The sequence below is a fragment of the Lutjanus erythropterus genome, chromosome 22 (genome assembly GCF_056507025.1).
Source record: "Lutjanus erythropterus isolate fLutEry1 chromosome 22, fLutEry1.hap2, whole genome shotgun sequence".
Lineage (NCBI taxonomy): Eukaryota > Metazoa > Chordata > Actinopteri > Lutjaniformes > Lutjanidae > Lutjanus > Lutjanus erythropterus.
Window position 1 is genome coordinate 18507137 of NC_139338.1, and position 18795 is coordinate 18525931.

Genomic DNA, 18795 nt, shown 5'->3' on the forward strand with positions numbered 1-18795 from the left:
ACTCTGTTTGCACCAAATAATAAAATATGAAAAATGCTATTTCATGGTCACTGTCTGTGGCGAACATATGAGATTTTCCCTTCATTTCAATTTCAGCATCTGTCCTCTGGAGCTCGAGGTTACAACAGCTGGAATGTGAGTCTGTTATCAACAATAAAGATAATAAGTATTATTTCAAATTAAAGATTGACTTATTAATATATTGGTTTGTTTTATAAAACGTATTTCTCTAGAGGAAGAAGCAAGAAAACCCTGACCTTCAAACACATACCAGGAGGCAAGAACGGAGGGAGAGACAGCGATACAGTGATACAGAAACAGAAATTTATTCAGAAACACAAGGTGGAGGAGAGGAGCCAACTAATGCCGAAGAAGTAGAGGAGTGGGAAATGGAACAAGAGAAAGGAGTAGAGACAGATACAGAAACAGGCCAAGATCCAGTATATGAGGAGGAGGAGGAGAGGAGCGGAGACTACGACTGGGAGACAGAGGAGGACATTGATCGGGAGAGGGAAGGAGAGGAGGAGGAGCTGGAAAAGGAGAGAGAGAGGGAGAGGTTGGAGATGGAGAGGGAGAGAGAGGAGCTGGAGAAGGAAAGGGAGGCTGAGATGGAGCTGGAGAGGAAAAAAATGGAGAAGGAGAAAGAGATGGAGCTGGAGAGGGAGGAAGAGCTAGAGAGGAAGAGGACAGAGGAGGAGGGGGAGAGAGACTTGGAGAGGGAGAGGGAGGAGTGGGAGAGGATGCGGGCGGAGATGGAGAGGGAGAGACATGGGGGTTATGGTTTGGAGACTGGACAGCCGTACCCCTACCCACCAGAGTACTTTTACCTGAAGGTAAAAGCACAACGTATTACATCATTCTGAAATACTCAACTTGTATTATTAGTTGAAAAAAATACTGAATAAATATTCACTTTATTTATCAAATGCTGTTAATGTAAAATACATTTCATATGGAACAGGGACAACCAGGTGAGACTGGACAGCCAGGACAAAAGGTAAGTAAAGATATTTTAAACATTGAGAATTTACCCTATCAATCATAGCTACCCTTGTAAAAACCAAAGATCAGAAATTTCACCGCACCTTTAAACTAAAAGAGTCCACATCAATACTAGCAGCTGATTAAGGCCCTGTGTGGTGCTCGGAGCTGAATGCAAACATGCAAGCATGCTATCATGGTCAAACTGCGACACTAATCGTGCATATGTGTAGCTTGTATAGTGTCTGCTATGTTCACCATCTTAGTTCAGACACAAAGCACACATACAGCTGAGGCTGATGGGAATGGCATTAGTTTTTAATTCATTAGATCATTAAAAAAAAAGAAAACATAAACCACTAAATAATGGCAAGACGAAGGTTTACTTAAATGCAAGTATGTGTTGTCAGTAAACTGTATCAAAAGTAAGTTGTAGTACTCGTGCAATAAAATGTTCCTTGTCAATGTTTTACTATTATATATGATGTTTTTGGATTAATATTACTGTTGCACAAATGCAGTTTACTGCTGTAGATGGTTGATCTAACTGTACATCCCCCCACTGCTGACAAACGTTACCCTCCCCGGAGCCACACCAAATCTGTTGTGTTTTGTAATTTGGGTGAACTGACCCTTAAATTGAATCATATCCTTCCGTTTTTAGGATTCACTGACTCACCGATATGGTCGCTCTGATTATACAGATTTACAGCATCATTATCATCATCATCCTATGATCACAGAGCAGGAATGACAGTCGCCACACGAAATGTGCCACCAGTTCATAAAAATATCATCGCTGCTCTCCCCACCTACCCACAATGCATCAGTAAATGACATCAGAGCTCGGGGAGAAGAACTTCTCTCCCGTCTCGCCTGTCAGTAAAGCCAGCTGACTGCGGGCCTTTGATGTCCCCTCTGCTCTATTTCTGTTTGACTGTGAGACAGTAGATTAAAGGCGACATTAATAATTCCCCTTGTTAAACATGCTGACAATTTTTTTTTTATTTCAGATTCCTCTGTGTTGGTTTATTTTGGCTCATGAAAAACAATGTGCACTTCGAGTTTCTAACTGACATGTCCACACTTTTTTAGGGTGAGATTGGTGAAAAGGGACAAAAGGTAAATACAGTGTTCATGCATAAGCTGTTTATTTTCATTTTTCTTTTAGTTTGACAGTGAAACATTGTGACGACCTGTTTGTTTCCTGTTTTTGTTTTTTTTTTTTAGGGAGAACCAGGCATTGGCCACAGAGGTCCAGAGGGCCAGGCTGGTCCTCCAGGACAGAAGGTGAAATTTCTTTCCTTCTTTTACTCTTAAAAAGACAAGAAAAAGAAAGGAAAAATACGAGCAATCCCTTATTTATGACGCCTCTTCTGACTCAATTAATCCCCACGGTCTTTTTCATCATGTTCACTTTGATTGACTTTGTTTCCCATCGCGGTTTTAATTTAGGGGATTTAATTGGCTCAGTGACTCACTCGCTCATTTAAAATTGTGTTTGAGCACATAAATTGATAAAAGGAAAGAAGGGCTTTATTTGAAAGCAATTATTCACAAGTAATAGAAGAGCTCAATAATTACATAACAGGAAAGAAGTGACCTTTAACTGGGTGTTTGTCTCGCAAACATTTCATTTGTCTCTATCCATTCTTGTGTTGCCTCAGGGTGAACCTGGTGAGCCTGGGCCTCCAGGTGCTCAGGGCATCCAGGGTATCCGTGGTAACCCAGGCATGCAGGGCTCTCCAGGTGTGAGGGGTTTGCAAGGGGACCCAGGAGACCCGGGAAGAGAGGTAAATTATCATATATCACAAGTTATCGTTTATTTCGCCCAATTTGAAAAAGTGAAGAAAGTGTGTGAATGGATGTTTTAATAATTGTGAATCAAAAGACAAGATGTTTTGTGTGTCGCTGCAGGGAGACCGAGGTAAAAGGGGGAAGAATGGATCACCTGGAGCTCCTGGACCTCGAGGATCACCAGGATCTCAAGTAAGCAAATAAAAACGATCGAAATGATCTTTACATGAGCTGATTGTAGTGATTCTTCATAAACCTGTCTACTTAATGATGCTTTCCTTCGCTGCCACTTCATCTCTCTAATAAAGGGTCCTCCTGGTTTACCTGGAGTAAAAGGAGAAAAGGTACAAATACAATATATATGATATTCAAGTAGGACTTACTTTTATTTTGTTTGGTCTTTAGGATGCAGCATAATGTAAGAACTATTGTTTATAGCAGCAACGTACTGTTATTTTCATTTTGATCTGTTGATCAAGATGTTAAAATGTGGGTTTTTTTGTTGCATTAAATAGTTGGTTGTTATTTTATCTTATCCTCATCAGGGTGACAGTATTCCTGGAGAGCCTGGTGCTCGGGGGTTGGCTGGCTTCCCGGGCAGAAGGGTGAGTTCACAACATTTTTGAATAGTTCATGTGTAGGTTTTGCAGCAGTGAGAATAACCTAAAGGGCATGAAACTATTATAGCAAATTACTTTATTTTGCTATTTGGCTAAAAGGAAGTAGCTGATTTACACTCATTTCTGGCTGTCAGAATTAGTCAGTATTTGTATTAAATAGCGAAATTTAACTGAAATCAACTGTGGGGAACCACCCTTCAAAAAAGGGATAAATTGATGACAATTTGTTTGCTAATTATTGGTTTGTGTGACAGTTTGGAATTAATTAATCCCATGTGGTTTACCCATTAAGGACAAGCAGCATTTCATTCTTTTAATGTTGTTGGATTATGCAGGAATCTTTTAAGTATTTATTTTCTTTTCAGGGTGAAAAAGGCCCTCCAGGCGTTAAAGGAGCTGTTGGTCATCTAGTAAGCAAACAACTGACAGTTAAATTATAATATTTCATTTAAGATCATGAGAGTTTCACTTATGGTCACTCAGAGCCAAAATCATTTTCTATTACCCTTTTCACCAGGGTCCAAAAGGCTTGCGTGGCAGCAAAGGTGAAAAGGTGAGCTATTATTTCCCATGATTTGTTACAGTTGTGTGTGATCGAGTTTAGCTGCACAATCAAAATTAATCTTTTCATATGAATCATCAGCGTCCAAGACAAATTTACCTATGAGGACAATAAGGTGTATTGCATCGTATCGTATCGTATCGTATCGTATCGTATCGTATCGTATCGTATCTTATCTTACTTCATTTCCATTTGCAAAGAAGAAAATGCGTTGTTATTTTTAACTGGCCCCCAAATTGTGGTCACTGAAATAACTGCAACTGGTAACTTAACAATTTTTTATTTACATGGCATTTTCTATTAAATTTGTACACCATGGTGCACAAAAAGCATGCAGCTGCTGCAGTTACTGAGCTGCTGGAGCATCAATGATCTTCTTGACCTTGTCTGCCTTCGTGCACTTAATCTTTGTTTACACACGACTCACTCTTGTGGTTGTTTGCGTCAACAGTCAAGTATGAGATGTGAAAGAAGAGACCAACATTGACATTTGACTCCTTTTCATTTCAATGATAGCAGTGTCTCATTCATCTTGAAGTGTCAGCAGGTGTGTTGATGGGAGTGAAGTCAATTTTTAGTCAGACTGGCGTCATATTTGTTTGTCTCTTCTCGACTGAAGTGTCACAACTGAGCGACTCATTCCTCTCGAACGCCACTAAGCCTTGGTCCTTTTGTGTGCAACAACCATTCATGACATTTTGTCAAAGATGGATGTTTATTATATTGTGAAGGGATTTATTGAAATGCTGTTTTCCTGTTGCAACAGAAAAGCAGTAAGAGATATAAAGCCATATATTTTTTTCTGTTGTTGACATGTGGAATTTAAATAATCATGTTATCATGTATAAAGGCATCTTTCTTTGCAGGGGGACCGTGGATTACCAGGAGTCAGAGGAGAGAGGGTATGATGATTTTCATGTTTCTTTCTCAGTTAATTGTAATAGCAGAGAGCATTTATCTTTTGCACTGATTCATTACACTTGACTCGGTGCAGAGCAAATCACAACAGGGCCTATTGTGTATCATATGAGACTCATCATACGAGAAGTATACGTGACTCATGGCTCAGTAGACCCATAATCCTTTCTTACAGGGAAGTGTGCTTCAAATCCAAGGACCTCGTGGATTTAAGGGTTCCAAAGGAGAAGCGGTGAGATCCTCTTGAAGTTGCAATCATTCATCTTGTCACTCAATAAATAAATTTACATTCAGTAAAGTAGATTTATGACAGTGTGTGACAGTGCCATCTAGTTTCAATTCACTTTAATACAGCTTTATTTATACCTGTGAGGGCATCACGTCATCCAGAATACACTCAGCTGTAAACTTAAAAAACTGTATATGGACTTAAATAAATGTACAGTAAGAAATATGAATATGAATAACTATGAATGACTCAGCAGACGTTTTGTTTCAGGGTGAACGAGGACCACCAGGTTTTGATGGTGACAAAGGAGAAAAGGGAGAGGATGGTCCTCCTGGTGTCAAGGTAATAAATCCTGATGTAAACTTTTGAAAGAATTAAAATACTTTCCACAAGATATTTAGAGCTCGGAAATTCAGTTCAAAACCTTTATGTAATATTCATCTCTGAAAATTATTCATCAGCTTCCTTAAATTTATAATAAATAGGATTACAAAAGTTCTGATGTAACACTTTTTTGAAGGGTTGCACCTAAGACTGTCAAGATGGCGTCATATGTCATAAACATGAAAGAGTCTTTATGAATGCTGTGACTGTTGTCATTTAGTGACATTTGGTCAATTACGTCATCTTTAAAGCAAAGTTGCCAATGTTTGAGATGTCTTTGTTCTAACAATTTGACATTAATCAAGCCAACAATGTCTTTGTTATGTCAACTTGACATATGTGGTTGGTTTTGACCCTGGCTGTCATGAGACTATTATAAGTGTGTCATGAATGTTCTCCTTGACCTAAAGTAAAGTGGTACATTTTGGACTTGTCATAAAGATGTCCTTTAATGTAATTAGGACAGTTTGATGATAGAGCTTGAATGTCCAGTCCAGCCAGACTCAGCTAGATGATGATGACGCTTTGACCAAATGACACACAACAACATGTCATAAACATTCATAAAGACACTTTCGGGTTCATGACAGGTGTCATGAAATTGTTATGACAGTGTCTGATGTACAGCCATTCAAATAAAGTGTTACTAAAACTGAATTATTTCAAGTATTTTAAATTGTTTTTTGTAAAGGGTCTAAAGGGCGATGCAGGCACTAAGGGTGCATTGGGGCGGTTTGGAGCACGAGGACCAGTAGGCCAGAAAGTAAGTAAGCGTTCATTTTCATGTCTTGATTCTGCAGCAACATTAGTTTAACTATTCAGTACTTTTATGGTGGTACAGTGTGTGAAACCGTCTTATTTTCCTACAGGGAGATCCAGGAGAGCCAGGACTCAATGGAGTGATGGTACTGTAGAGGGCCAAGAGGAGGAGCGGAAGTCTAGTTTTCTCTCACACCATCTGAATTTAATTATACTGAAAGATTATTATGCAACTTTTGCCCAATGATGCCCAAAATAAACTGCTGATCCCAGCTTTAATACAGTGTTGGGGCATTTTACTGTTTTTCCAGCTTTTCCAGCATCAGAAACTAATACGTGCCTTGGATAGACCTTTTTAATGTATTTGGTGTTGTGTTGAGTTATGTGAAACAGCAATACTTGGTTATCTTGGTTCAACTGTTGGGTGTCTGTGGGATCAAGTATCATAATCATGATCCTATAAAAATCTAGGAATGTAAATTAAGGAGGTTGTACTTTTTTCTTAGCTTTACCTGAAGGGAGGCCCACAGTTTCAAACTTTGAAAATCTCTGAGCTACAGTATAAACATAAACAAACAAGCTTAAACTCCAGATTAATTGCAGAGGACCACACAGTAATACCTATGGTGTGATTTAAGGGTCGCAATGGGGATCATGGAGTGGACGGGGCCAAAGGGGACAAAGGAGATGTAGGAGAGCAAGGCCAGAAAGGCAGTCAGGTACACTGAAAATCAGCATGTAAACAATCTAGATGCATTTAATCTTTACAGATGCAGAATAGAGAACATTTGTTTTGTGTGTTTTTTTTTCCCACAGGGTGATCGAGGAGAACCAGGCTTACCCGGAGACAAAGGAGAGAAGGGAGAGAAGGTGCTGGAAGTTATTATTTATCATTGTTGTCCCACCTTTGTTCTCTGTGGTTATTTTATTGATTTGTCATTATATTGTTTCAGGTTCTCTATAGGCAGGATTTATTTAAATGTTACGTTTTATATTTGTGCAGCCATGTTCTTAGTGTTATCCTGCTGTTATAGGGTTTCAGGGGTTTACCTGGACGCATTGGGAGTCCAGGCCTGGACGGAGAAAAGGTTAGGCCTCAGTGAGCATCTGATTACAGTGTAATACCGTTCCACTACTGACTGAAGAAATCCTGTCACTAACAACTGTGTGAATTCAACATGGTGTCTTTGCAAAACAGGGAGATTCAGGCTTTCCTGGCACCCCCGGCATACCTGGACTGAATGGACTCACAGGCCGCAAGGTAAACATTAAAGTGTGTACATATTTCCCTTTTCTCTTACACAAACATACTAACTCACTTTTTGTTTTAACACTTCAGGGTGATAAGGGAGAAGGAGGCATTAATGGTGCTGACGGTGAGCCTGGAGTGAAAGGAGAAAAGGTTAGTAAATTCACATCAGTATCACTGTCGTATTTCTTTGAATTCCCAAGAGTAAGAACTTTAAAATGTTAGTGTTTTTGTACATAATTTTTTATTTCAGTCGTGTAAAAGAACAGCATGATGTGTTTTTGTCTTCCTCTGCACACAGAGAAACCACCAGGTGTTGATGTGTTCATTTACTTCCTCACATTTTTCTTGCTTCATGCAGGGTTCGGCAGGGTTCCCAGGTTTCCCGGGGTTTAAGGGGTCAGCAGGGTTGCTGGGAAGGGATGGAGACGAGGGACCACCAGGAAGCCCAGGACTTCGTGGGGACACAGGACTTAAGGTACGATATTATTCCCACTCAAAGTATTTGTGATATGTGCTACTTTGGTGCATGAATGCAGCCTTATTCTTCCCATTTTTCTTTAAATAACAATATATTTAAAATGGTATAAAAGAGTGCGCAATTATAATTATTTGGTGGATTTTATACACATAAACGAATGAGGCAGAGCAAAGCAAAGAAAAACTGTGTACAAAATGAATTAGTAAACAGACATACAGCTGCCACTGTTGACTTAATGCTGCATTGATAATGCATTATTGTGATGAGAAATGGAAGTAAAACATGGGCTCATTATCAACATCAGAGATTAATGATCTCATTATATCAAGATATGGAGCTGTTCTCCTGATCACGACTCCACCGTGTCATTTCCTCAAGATAACAAGTTAATAGTACTCCAGCTCTTCTCCTTTGACAGGGACTCGTTATGTTATGTCTCTAATCGGCGGCTCGTCTCTTGCCTGTGTCAGATCCTCATTACGGTAAAACTGTTCATCAGGGATCTCTGCTGTTCAATCTGTCAGGCTGAGCCGACGTGGATAGGCTATAACATACGTGAGTCATGATTTCATTTATGACAAGTCAAGACTAATTGGTTATGAAACCGTTTAATACTGACGCCTCTATATGACTTGCATAAGTTAACAAGACCATCAGAAAGAAGATCAACTATTTCTATTAGTTATTCTTAATGCCTGCACTGACATTCTTTGCACTGTCCAGTGAATAGTGGGGTATTTTATTTTTTTGGTTTTGTGTATGACCTGTGAATAAGTGGACCTTAGTATGAACCAACTGTTTGACAAGTATTTTAAAATGTGCTTTGTTTTTTGTTATATGTTTATGTGTATGTAACTTACTTTCAATTCAGGCTACTTTAACACACGGTTGTTTATTGAGATGTTAGTTATAGTTCCCGTTATGCAAAAACATACACGAAAGACCTATAAACAGCAAATCAGTTATTAAATAATAAATAATAAAATTTTCATGATGAAATACTGAGGATCAATTTAGGCGTCTCACAGCCTGATGAAAGAAGTATAATACGGGTACAGTTTCTTTTTGAGGACTTAAAGAATAAAGTATGAGGCACTTAATAAATTATTTGTATGGTGCTGTGATGTTACTAATGAAAGTATATATGAAAAATAGCAATTTAATGCAGGCACGTGCAAGTCAGTGCCCCATTTAGGCCACTCCAGTTACAAAAGTCTGAATACACCCCTGCTTTCAGTGTGAAGTAATTGGTAGCTTGCAAGCTATGCTTTCAAAGTAGAGCCTCCCAAACACTGGTTATTTGAGTTGTTAGTGCACAATAATATGCCCAAGCAAATATCTATGAACCCTCTGAGCTTCACACTCATGAATCACTCCTTCAATGAAGAATAGCCGTCCAAAAATAAGCCTAATTACTTAACTGAATGATACGGTCACTGAAAAGCTTTAGAGCTGAATCAGAAACTACGGTTCATATATGTACACTGAAGTTTTTGTCTTTAAATATACATTTTTGTAAAAAAGTTGAGAGAGTGAAAGTGTGACAGAACACAATGGACAGAAGGATGAGCTGAGCTTGATTACAGTCATCAGTATGTCTGTGTCTCGAACAGAGAGACTGGCAGCATGCACACTACAGCAGGGGATACAGCAGAGACATGTCCTTAATTAACACACACGTACACACATACACACACACACACAATGGTCTATTTCCGTCCGCAGCTTTCAAGTAATATCTTACTCAATTAGCTCCTTTCAGCTACAATTACCAGACTTTCAGTGTTGACGGAGAGTGGCTGGAAACCACTAATGAGGATATTCCAAGGATGTACCTAATTGGTCTGTCTTTCGTTCTGTGTTTTTTTTTTTTTTCTTGTTAGCAGAGAGGTTTGTTTGAAAGAATTTCAAAACTCACGGTGTGTTTTCTTTGTGCACGCTTTTGTCAAACAGGGCGAGAGAGGCCGAAGGGGCAGATCGAAGCCGTGTCAGAGGGGAGCACCAGGGACTCCGGGACTCAGAGGAGAGAGTGTGAGTCGTACATCAGCGCACTTCTCGAAACAAACTTATAATTGAGAGAGACGAGTCTTGACCCTCTGCTAGCCTGTGTAACTGAGTGGCTTAATCATTTTAACAAAGGTAAAACAATGATAAAGATACCCTCTCTTTGATCACAAACTTTCCCCACCCCTCCCACACTTTCCTTCTACTCATCGCCACATTAAGCTCACATAATAATAACAGATTACATAAACGTGGCAATAATAAACACAAAATGATAATAGTAAGATACAAAATAAAGAATAATAGTAAATCAGGGCTGAGGTAGACAAATATTAGGGTATGTTTGTGCATTTAACAAATAAAAAGTGAGGTCCAAAAATAGCAAAAAAAAATTAGCAAGATGACTGACGAAAAAAGAAGGCAGCTCAACTTGAAGAATCTCAGTCGTCTCCACTGATGATTCAACTCATCAGCTTTTAAATGGCGAGCTAAGAAAGGGGATGGGACTTCCACTCTTTATGCTAGTTTTGTTCCAGCTAAAATATTTTGTACAAGTACTTATAGTCTGATAAAATGTAATTAATCTCATGCTTTTGTAAATGTGTTTTGATTATAGGGTGCAGTGGGTTTTGGCGGAGGAAAAGGGGAGAAGGGGGAACCCGGACTCTCTGTACGTGTTTATCATATGCAGACAAGCACAATCACACACACACATTTTTAAAAACTACAGGTTTTTCCCCTTGGTGAATGACATGACTTTGAATCTTGTCGTTCTCCGCGTCCAGGCTGAAGAGGTGAAGGAGCTCGTCACGCAGGAGGTGGCACAAAAGTGTGGTAAGATTGTTTGTCTGTGTGTATGCACGTGTGTGTGAGCGTGTGTGTGCGTGTGTGTGGTTGTTTGTTGTAGAGTTCCTGTGGCAGCAGCATGGCACCCGTGTGTGTTGTGCCATCTGTTATGTTCTCTCAGAGGAACACACACCATGGTGCCTGCAACAGTCGAGCCATTCACAAACACGAGACTGCCATTAAGTGGGACGCCTCACCAAGAATCCACTACACACTTACCGAACACTTAAAGGATCATTTGTCGACCACTGAAAGAAACATTTTTCACAGGCGACGTTTTGACACGTCGCAGTAGGAGAACCACAGGTGCAGATTAGCGTTTGTTTGAAGTGGTCTCCCTCAGATTAGCAAACTCTGCTGAGTGTTTTAAATCTCATCTTAAAACCCATTCATTCTCAGTTTGTTGTCCTGATTTGTTCTCATTCAGTGCTTTTCATTATTGTCTATTTTTTAACTGTGAAGCACTTTGTAACGATGATTTTGGAAAAATGCTCTTTACTTACTTTTACTGCTGTGACAAGTTATGCCTATAACTCTGTAAATTTTCCTTAAGTGTCACATTTGAAAGCAGATATTCAACATGTGTTGTATTATGATTCATTTCACAATTTTAAATCATTTCTAGTTAAACTCCAGCAGATATTATCTAAGTTTCTACGTATTTACTACATAATATTACAGAATAATGAATTTGTAAAGACTTTCCTTTGCAGATGTTTGATTCTCTGCTATTTGTCTACGCACCTTTTCTTTTCAAATATTTGCTATTACCTAGAACTTGATGTGAAAATTATGGAAGCCCATTTCTACCAATGTGATGGGAAAAACATCCAGTAAGTTATAATGAGAAACCTATTCATGATAATGAGTTAGTAGCTCAAAATAATCTCAAAATAATGACTTACTTATCTCAAAATACTGACACATGATTATTATTAAATAGGCTTCCATTGAAAAATGCATTCATACCTGCAGAAGAGAAATATAATTTCAGTGCAGAATATCACATCATGAATGGTCTACTTGCTGGATATTCATTTCTTATTAAACTATCCAGTACCACAATATATATATATATATATATATATATATATATATATATATATATATATATATATTGCAAATAATGGCATTCTGTTTTTCTTTGCTTTTCTTTTAAAGTATCCCAACTTTTTGGAATTAGGGATGTAAGAAGGCTGTGTTTAAAATGCCTGAAAATATGATTTAATGGTCTGAAACTTTGCCACTGAACACTCTATTATGTCAAAAATATTTTGATGTGCAGTACAAGATAAGACGCATTAAAAACAGCTTTCTTATTTGGTGTTCATGCATGTAAGTGTCATGTTTGTGTCATTACAGGGTTGGAGTATAAGTTCATGGTGAAGTCCGTGGATCCAGATGGAACAAACTCAGTGACTGACAAGAAAAACAAGCTCAACCGTGACCTCCAAGAGGAAGGTGAAGAAGAAGAATACGGAGACACAGTAGGAGAGATGACCAGTCCTCCCCCTGTGATCCCTCCAAACCGCACTGGTAATAATAATTATTTCAAGTGACTGTTTGCAGTTAGACTGTTGTCCAAGAGTCCCATGGGCAAAACACACAGATGTCTCAGATATCATAGATTTCAAAACTGCTCAGTTTTCCCCTGCAAAAAAATTTATAGCGTGTGACCAAGTGTGTGTCACAGCTAAATGGTTACATATGTCACGCTTATGTGTAACAGCTGTGATGTAGGCAGCCTTTCTAGTGTGTTAGTTGAGATTGTGTGGACTTTGCAACTATAATAATGCACTCTGTGATATTGGATAAAGATAATATTGGGACACAACTCCATCTCATCTATTGTGTTCTTATACTGGGACACATCAGAGTCTCTGGTAGAGTCTGTTGGTAACGTATCTGGTATGGCTGTCGCTGTGACAGAATTTCCCGTAAGGTTATTTAGGTTTCTAAATATGTTATCGAAATATCTATCTTTAATTTGTGTTTGCAAAGTTTATAAGTAATTTGATGAAGTAACACTAAGTGTATTTGTGGTCTGAGCAAGCTAGCTTGTGGGTGCTATTCATAGTTACACAACACTGCAAACGAATTCCTGCAGTGTAGTCATTTCTTTTCCTGTTGTAGCTATATTGTTCCTGCTCCATGTCTATCAAGTAAATACACCAGCAACACAAACACATACTGACTCCCATTTAAAACAAAGCTAACGCTATCTGAGCTAATATAAGTGGTACAGTGTAAACTTTCAGAAGTTTAGAAGTGTAACCTCAATATTACAACATTAGACCAACATTTGTTCATATGTTAATTTCTATGTGTTTGCATATTGCAATAAAGGTTAAGTGCAAAAAAAAATATCACAACATTAGTCCAACTTTGCCTCAACCTCTGCCAGTAGCCACATTAGCTGTGCAACATGCTAATGCTAAATTCAACTGGTTAACCTACAACATGGCAAAACTTATCTTCCAAGTTTAAGTCGGGCCACGGACAGCCTGGCCTAAAATTTTTGATAAACACATTTAACATGCATTGAAGTATAAAACAACACTGATGCTAAAAAGAAAAAAACATGACCATAGCTGTGTGTTAATGCTGCATCCCATCCTCTCATTCTGTGCTGCTTGCCACAATATTTAATTTTATTATTTTTTTTATTCCTCAAAACAATCGGGTGACTGCCAGAAATTATCATGTGCCCCCCCTGGGGGTCTCGACCCCCAGATTGAGAACCACTGCTGTATCTGACATTCTTCTATGTCTGGTTGATCTGTGTCATAGTCTGTTACTTTGAAATTTAATATATTCTGCAAATTCCAGCTAAGCTGTGGAGATAAGGTCAACACTGTGGGGTAATGGGGGAAATTTATTTTGCATAAAATGTTAGAAAAGTATCAAAGTGAAAGTCACTTTACTACTAAATGCCATGGATGCAAGTGGAACATAGAGATCTGAGGGGAATTCTAGTTACCTCACAATCTGCTTTATAAGAAGAAGCTCTCTGTCTTTCTCTACAGTGTCAACTATCCAAAAAAAGGCTCAGTTTTTAACAGTACTTCACTGTTTAGCTCTTGGAGTGCTGCTGTTACTGAGGCCGTCAGCATGAAGACAAAAAAGCAGCCAGAAAGTTAAACAAAGGGCCGGCACGTGCCAAGAAATCACACAATATTTCATGAAGCTCATTAGTGACTGCAGCCCCCAGGCAAGAATAGCTTTCTGCGTCCCAATTTATTTTAATTCTCGCTTCAGGTAAACCAGAAAACTAATCAAAGACTGAGCCTGTCATTGCCCATTGTCAATGTCAGCATGTTTATTCATAAATTACAATCATTAGATGTGCGACAGTGACATTCAGCTCATTCTGTGTACAAAATAATGAATGTGCACGAGCGCTGTGGGCCACAGTTCAGTATTTACACTTTAATTTGGAGACTTTAAAAGAATTAAAAGAAAATTGCCACTTGTACCAGCCACTGTACTGCATGTAATTGTTTGTGGCCCCCGAGTTGTTATAAGAAATCTATTGTATTTCTTAACAGCACAGAAAGAAAGATGACCAGTGTTTCTTTAGCACGTGCTTTACATTATCTAACTTCATTGGTGATGTTAGATAATGTGTGATAGCTGTGAGGCTATCAGCTGACATACAGTGACCCAAACTCTAACCCTGTTGATGAGCCAGGATTGGTTCATGTGATAGCATAATACACTGTTGTGCAAACATGACGGAGGCAAATGTGGAGATTTTTACTGTAATTTACAGGTTTAGGGATAAGATTGGGGTGAGGTAAAGGTAAGGGGGAATGCATATCGACGGGAAAACAGACTTCACACAACAAAAACGTGAGATGTCGGGGCTGAGACATTCTAGTTCACGGCACCAATTAGCACCATAGCTAGGCTAATGTTAGCATTTATCTAAATCTCTTCTTGTCTGCTCTCCAGGCGAGGTGCAGTTCATCTCGAACAAGCCTGGTGTAGTCTCTTAAAAGAGGGCGTAGGGCAGCGCAGACAAAGAGAGCAAATGGGCCGTTGCTCGGGCAACTTTAGCCCGCAAAAGAGACTTAACAATCAGCTCACTGACCTATGATCTCCTGCAACAGGCTAGATTTTCTAAAGCCTGAAAACAGAGCCCAGAGGAGGAGCAGAGGTCAAGTTCTCTCTTACTGTACATTATGCTTGACGGTTATTATGGAACTTTTGACAGTGATCCCAAAAATAAACTAATCTACTCCAGCTTTGAACTGCAGAGTCTTTTCTAACTGTACAACCGTAAATCACTTTCTTGACGTAAGTGTCTCCGACTGAACTGAGAGTGTCTTGTTACTGAGGTTGTTTGATCAAATTGGATGAAAGGAGCTCAACGCAGCAGACTTCATAGAACAAGCAGAAACTGTGCTCGCCGCTGTGTACCTATAAACGTGTTCCTTCCAGCTCTGTCGATGACTTTTTAATGATATTTTGGTGATTTATCCTTGGTTTTAAGGTGAGCAGCATATGAATTATGTGATTGTGTAACTGTGATTCCCCCAAACTAAGTCTGCAGTGTTGCTTTACAGAAGAAAAATCAAAAAGAGTATCACTGAAAGATGAACTACTTAAATAAACGATTTAGGATGAGTCAGAACGCTGCTGGCATTCATTAAGCGTTGGTCCAGTCAAAGTGGTTCCCTCTTGGCCCCTATTGGCTGAAACCACAAACCTGTAAAACTCCTCACTGATGTTGTTTTCCTCCAGATTCTCTTGATGGAGGGACTGCAGAGTGGGGACAGAGGAAGAAAAGGAGGGTATTTGGAACAAATGCTGCTGGTGAGTGGCCAAGACAACTGATTTTTCTTCTTTTCATCTTCTTTTCATCTTTCTGCCTCTTGTTTAATTGCTCCATATTTCCATTTTTCTGCGTGCTTCTTTTTATATTTTCAATATCTAAAAGTAATGAGCTTGTTTGAACTCGCTAAGAGCGCCAGGTGGGAAGAAATGATCAGACTAAAACTTCTGGGATGTTGTGCCCCCAGCTGACTTATCTACACCGCTGTCATGTAATATGTAATATGGGGAGTTTTGTTACAAATGCATTATTTAAGATCAAAAACTGTCCGGTCAACAACTTTGCTAACAGCCAGTGCAAACACACAAAGAAATAGCAAGCCAGAAAATATCAGTCCGACAGGCAGAAGCTTGGTGTCTGTCATGAAGCTCTTGCCCGTGACTGAAATCCAGTCAATCCGGTGGCCTCTTGCTCAGTCACTCCGGCCTTTTCTCCTCCTAGTTTCCTCCACTGACATCTTTGTTGTCCTCTTCGTCATTAGCTGCTCACCTGGCTTCAGGCTTAACACCGGCAGTGCTTCCTACCAGCATTCCCCTCTGAAAAGCAGAGGTCTGAAAGGCGGTTCAAAGCTCCTGTGCTAGCAAGAGGCTAAGCTAACTGGCTAACAGCTGCTACATTTGCAGCAGTTCACTTTTCTGTCCATCAAGAAACTCAACATTTTCTGATGTTTTCTTTATTGTATTAAATTAATTAGTAGCAAAAATAATGCTCAATAATACTAATAATACTCTTAGTTTTCACATGGTATCTGTACATATTTTATTTGCAGAGTAGGGAGAGGGACTTCATCCTTCTTCTTGAACATACTGATACATTTTCTTTATCCATCACCTCCTGAAACATGAGGAAACACAGTGTTTTAAACTAATTTTAACCCGTTTTCCACCTCACATGCAGTTTCAGCAACAGACCGCTGCCTGGAGCCGATGTCAGAGGGCGTCTGTTCGGAATATGTTCTGCTCTGGTACTTCCATCCTCGCTCAGGGGAATGCAGGCCGTTTGTGTACGGGGGCTGTGGTGGCAACGGAAACCGATTCTCCTCAAAACAAGAATGCCAGAGCTGGTGTGGGACGGAGAGGAGCGGTAGGGGGCACCAATCAGATGACAGATGAAATATACACTGTAACTGCTAATCAGAGAAGTAAGAAAATCTTCTTTTGAAAGGGTTTACTTGCACATATGAATACACTAGGTGTAAAAAAAAAAAAAAAAGGTCATTTAAGACAATATGATTCTGACAATAAATTTCTTCACCTTTATCATAATGATAAAAAAAACACTTACACTTACAAGAGTACGAAACCCTGGAGATAAAAGTAGCAACGCCAAACAAGAAACTCATTTTTGTACATAACTGTGTAAAATGTTTTGTATTGGATTTATTTATATCGTTTAACAGCTGTTTCCTGATTTGTTTTATGGACAAAATCAAAATGTGAATGTTGAAAACATGTTAATTTTGTAATTTTTTAATATGTTTCTGAAATAGCCTAGGTTCACTCATGAAAAATTAAATCCATCTTTTCTTTTGTGACGTCTTTGTCGTGCTTGTCATGCTTCTCTCTCCGTCTCTCGAGTTCCTTTATGTAACGCTCAGTCACCTTTCCTATGTTTTGTCAATTGCCCTGCATCCTGTGTGGGGTGAAAAATAAGAAGCGGTAGCTGATTGCCTGCTGCCACCTCCGCCGCTACATATGCTGCTTTGGCAGGGGGTGTTATGGGTCAGGCTGGGAGCCAGATGAGAGGCCAACAGGGGCCCAGTGAGGGAGATCACGCAGGGTATGTTTTAGAGGACTCTCCATCAGACCGACGCAGCGGTAGCAGGGGATTCCTGCGTGGGTGTTGATGTGGGGGCATTCAAAGTTTTTTTTTTTTTTTATGGCAGAGAAAACACACGACACAGCTTCAGTTCTCAGGTTGCCATTGGTTGATGTTTGAAAGACGATACTGCAGTACGAATGCTTACGTCAACATTCAGTGCTACCATTCAGCGTCTGCCGTGCCTTCAGTGCAACGTGCTGCACCAGCTCCACCACCAGGTTTCTTAAACTGAGGTCCTCAAACAGTTGCTCACTGACAATAAACAAGCAGAAATTCCCTTTACCTCAGAGTGACAGAAGAGTCTTTCACCAGGCTTTCATCATATTAGTCACGATTCTGCACTGTAATGTACTCCCACATGCTAAGATGCTTTATGGATCTGCAAAATGTGGTAACACAGTCTACATTAACATGCTATTTTACTTAAAATAGATTAACTTTACATTAACTTAACATTATATAGATAAAGCTAGCAAATTATCTTTTTGTTTCCTAAACCCAGCTAAGTGTTTTTTGTGCCTTTATTTTGAAAGTCTACTGAGACTTTGCATATTTAATACTGCTAAATTAAAAATGGGGCCCTGTGTCGTAGTTTGAAACATAAGACCACCGACCAAGCTGCCGTATTTTGATGAGCTGAGAGCGTGTTAATTTACATCGTGTTACTCATTTGATTCCATAAACTGAAGTTGTCGAAATCCGATGGGATACAGTCAGTGAAGCGACAGTGTACAAAAGTGTACATCAGAGGCCTTATGGGTAATTAAATGGACCTATACTTGGAAGGATGCAAAGGCTGTTATGAAATAAAGATGTGCACATAAAAACAAAATGTGAACCAGCTCATAAAAACTCTGTATTGCTGCTAGTGATCAAAAACTACTTGGTGCTTTTAAGTGTTTCTAATATTTATGGATAAATAAGGAACAATTAAATTTTAGTTTGGGACAAAAAAACATTCCTAGTTATTAAGAGTTTAAAGCTTCTAATTGGTTATGAAACAGTCTCAATTTATTACTGATGTCTCTATATAACATAAGATTACAAGACCATTCACAAGAATATTATTCTTAATGCCTTCCACTGACTGGGGCACCGAGCTTCACCCACTTTAGACCAGTAAGAAAAAAGACAGAAATACAGAAGAAAATAGCCCAAACTGTTCTAATGTTATGTGTGTTTTGAAATTAACTTGTGTAGAAGTGCAAGTATCTAAGAGTGTTGGCAGATGTTGTTTCACTTGTGTGTGTGGTCAGTACTCCTTTCACACTGAAGCTGAGCAAGAGGTGGTTAATGAGAACCACAGA

At 39.2% G+C, this 18795-nt stretch overlaps 1 protein-coding gene across 1 annotated transcript in view; it reads left to right on the forward strand.

Moving 5' to 3' along the window:
* Positions 1-17201, forward strand: part of col7a1l (collagen type VII alpha 1-like) — a 70698-nt gene extending 53497 nt beyond the window's left edge. The window contains exons 82-109 of the mRNA XM_084710719.1: positions 97-135; positions 234-833; positions 962-997; positions 2077-2103; positions 2212-2271; positions 2649-2774; positions 2899-2970; positions 3087-3122; positions 3324-3383; positions 3764-3808; positions 3916-3951; positions 4827-4862; positions 5054-5110; positions 5378-5449; positions 6183-6254; positions 6361-6396; positions 6889-6969; positions 7067-7120; positions 7285-7338; positions 7449-7511; positions 7590-7652; positions 7861-7977; positions 9934-10011; positions 10601-10654; positions 10770-10818; positions 12193-12366; positions 15577-15648; positions 16565-17201. Coding sequence (XP_084566845.1) covers positions 97-135; positions 234-833; positions 962-997; positions 2077-2103; positions 2212-2271; positions 2649-2774; positions 2899-2970; positions 3087-3122; positions 3324-3383; positions 3764-3808; positions 3916-3951; positions 4827-4862; positions 5054-5110; positions 5378-5449; positions 6183-6254; positions 6361-6396; positions 6889-6969; positions 7067-7120; positions 7285-7338; positions 7449-7511; positions 7590-7652; positions 7861-7977; positions 9934-10011; positions 10601-10654; positions 10770-10818; positions 12193-12366; positions 15577-15648; positions 16565-16779 — 2484 coding nt within the window. The 3' untranslated portion in view covers positions 16780-17201. The remainder of the gene's footprint in view (positions 1-96; positions 136-233; positions 834-961; positions 998-2076; positions 2104-2211; positions 2272-2648; positions 2775-2898; positions 2971-3086; positions 3123-3323; positions 3384-3763; positions 3809-3915; positions 3952-4826; positions 4863-5053; positions 5111-5377; positions 5450-6182; positions 6255-6360; positions 6397-6888; positions 6970-7066; positions 7121-7284; positions 7339-7448; positions 7512-7589; positions 7653-7860; positions 7978-9933; positions 10012-10600; positions 10655-10769; positions 10819-12192; positions 12367-15576; positions 15649-16564) is intronic.
* The last annotated feature ends 1594 nt before the right edge of the window (positions 17202-18795 follow it).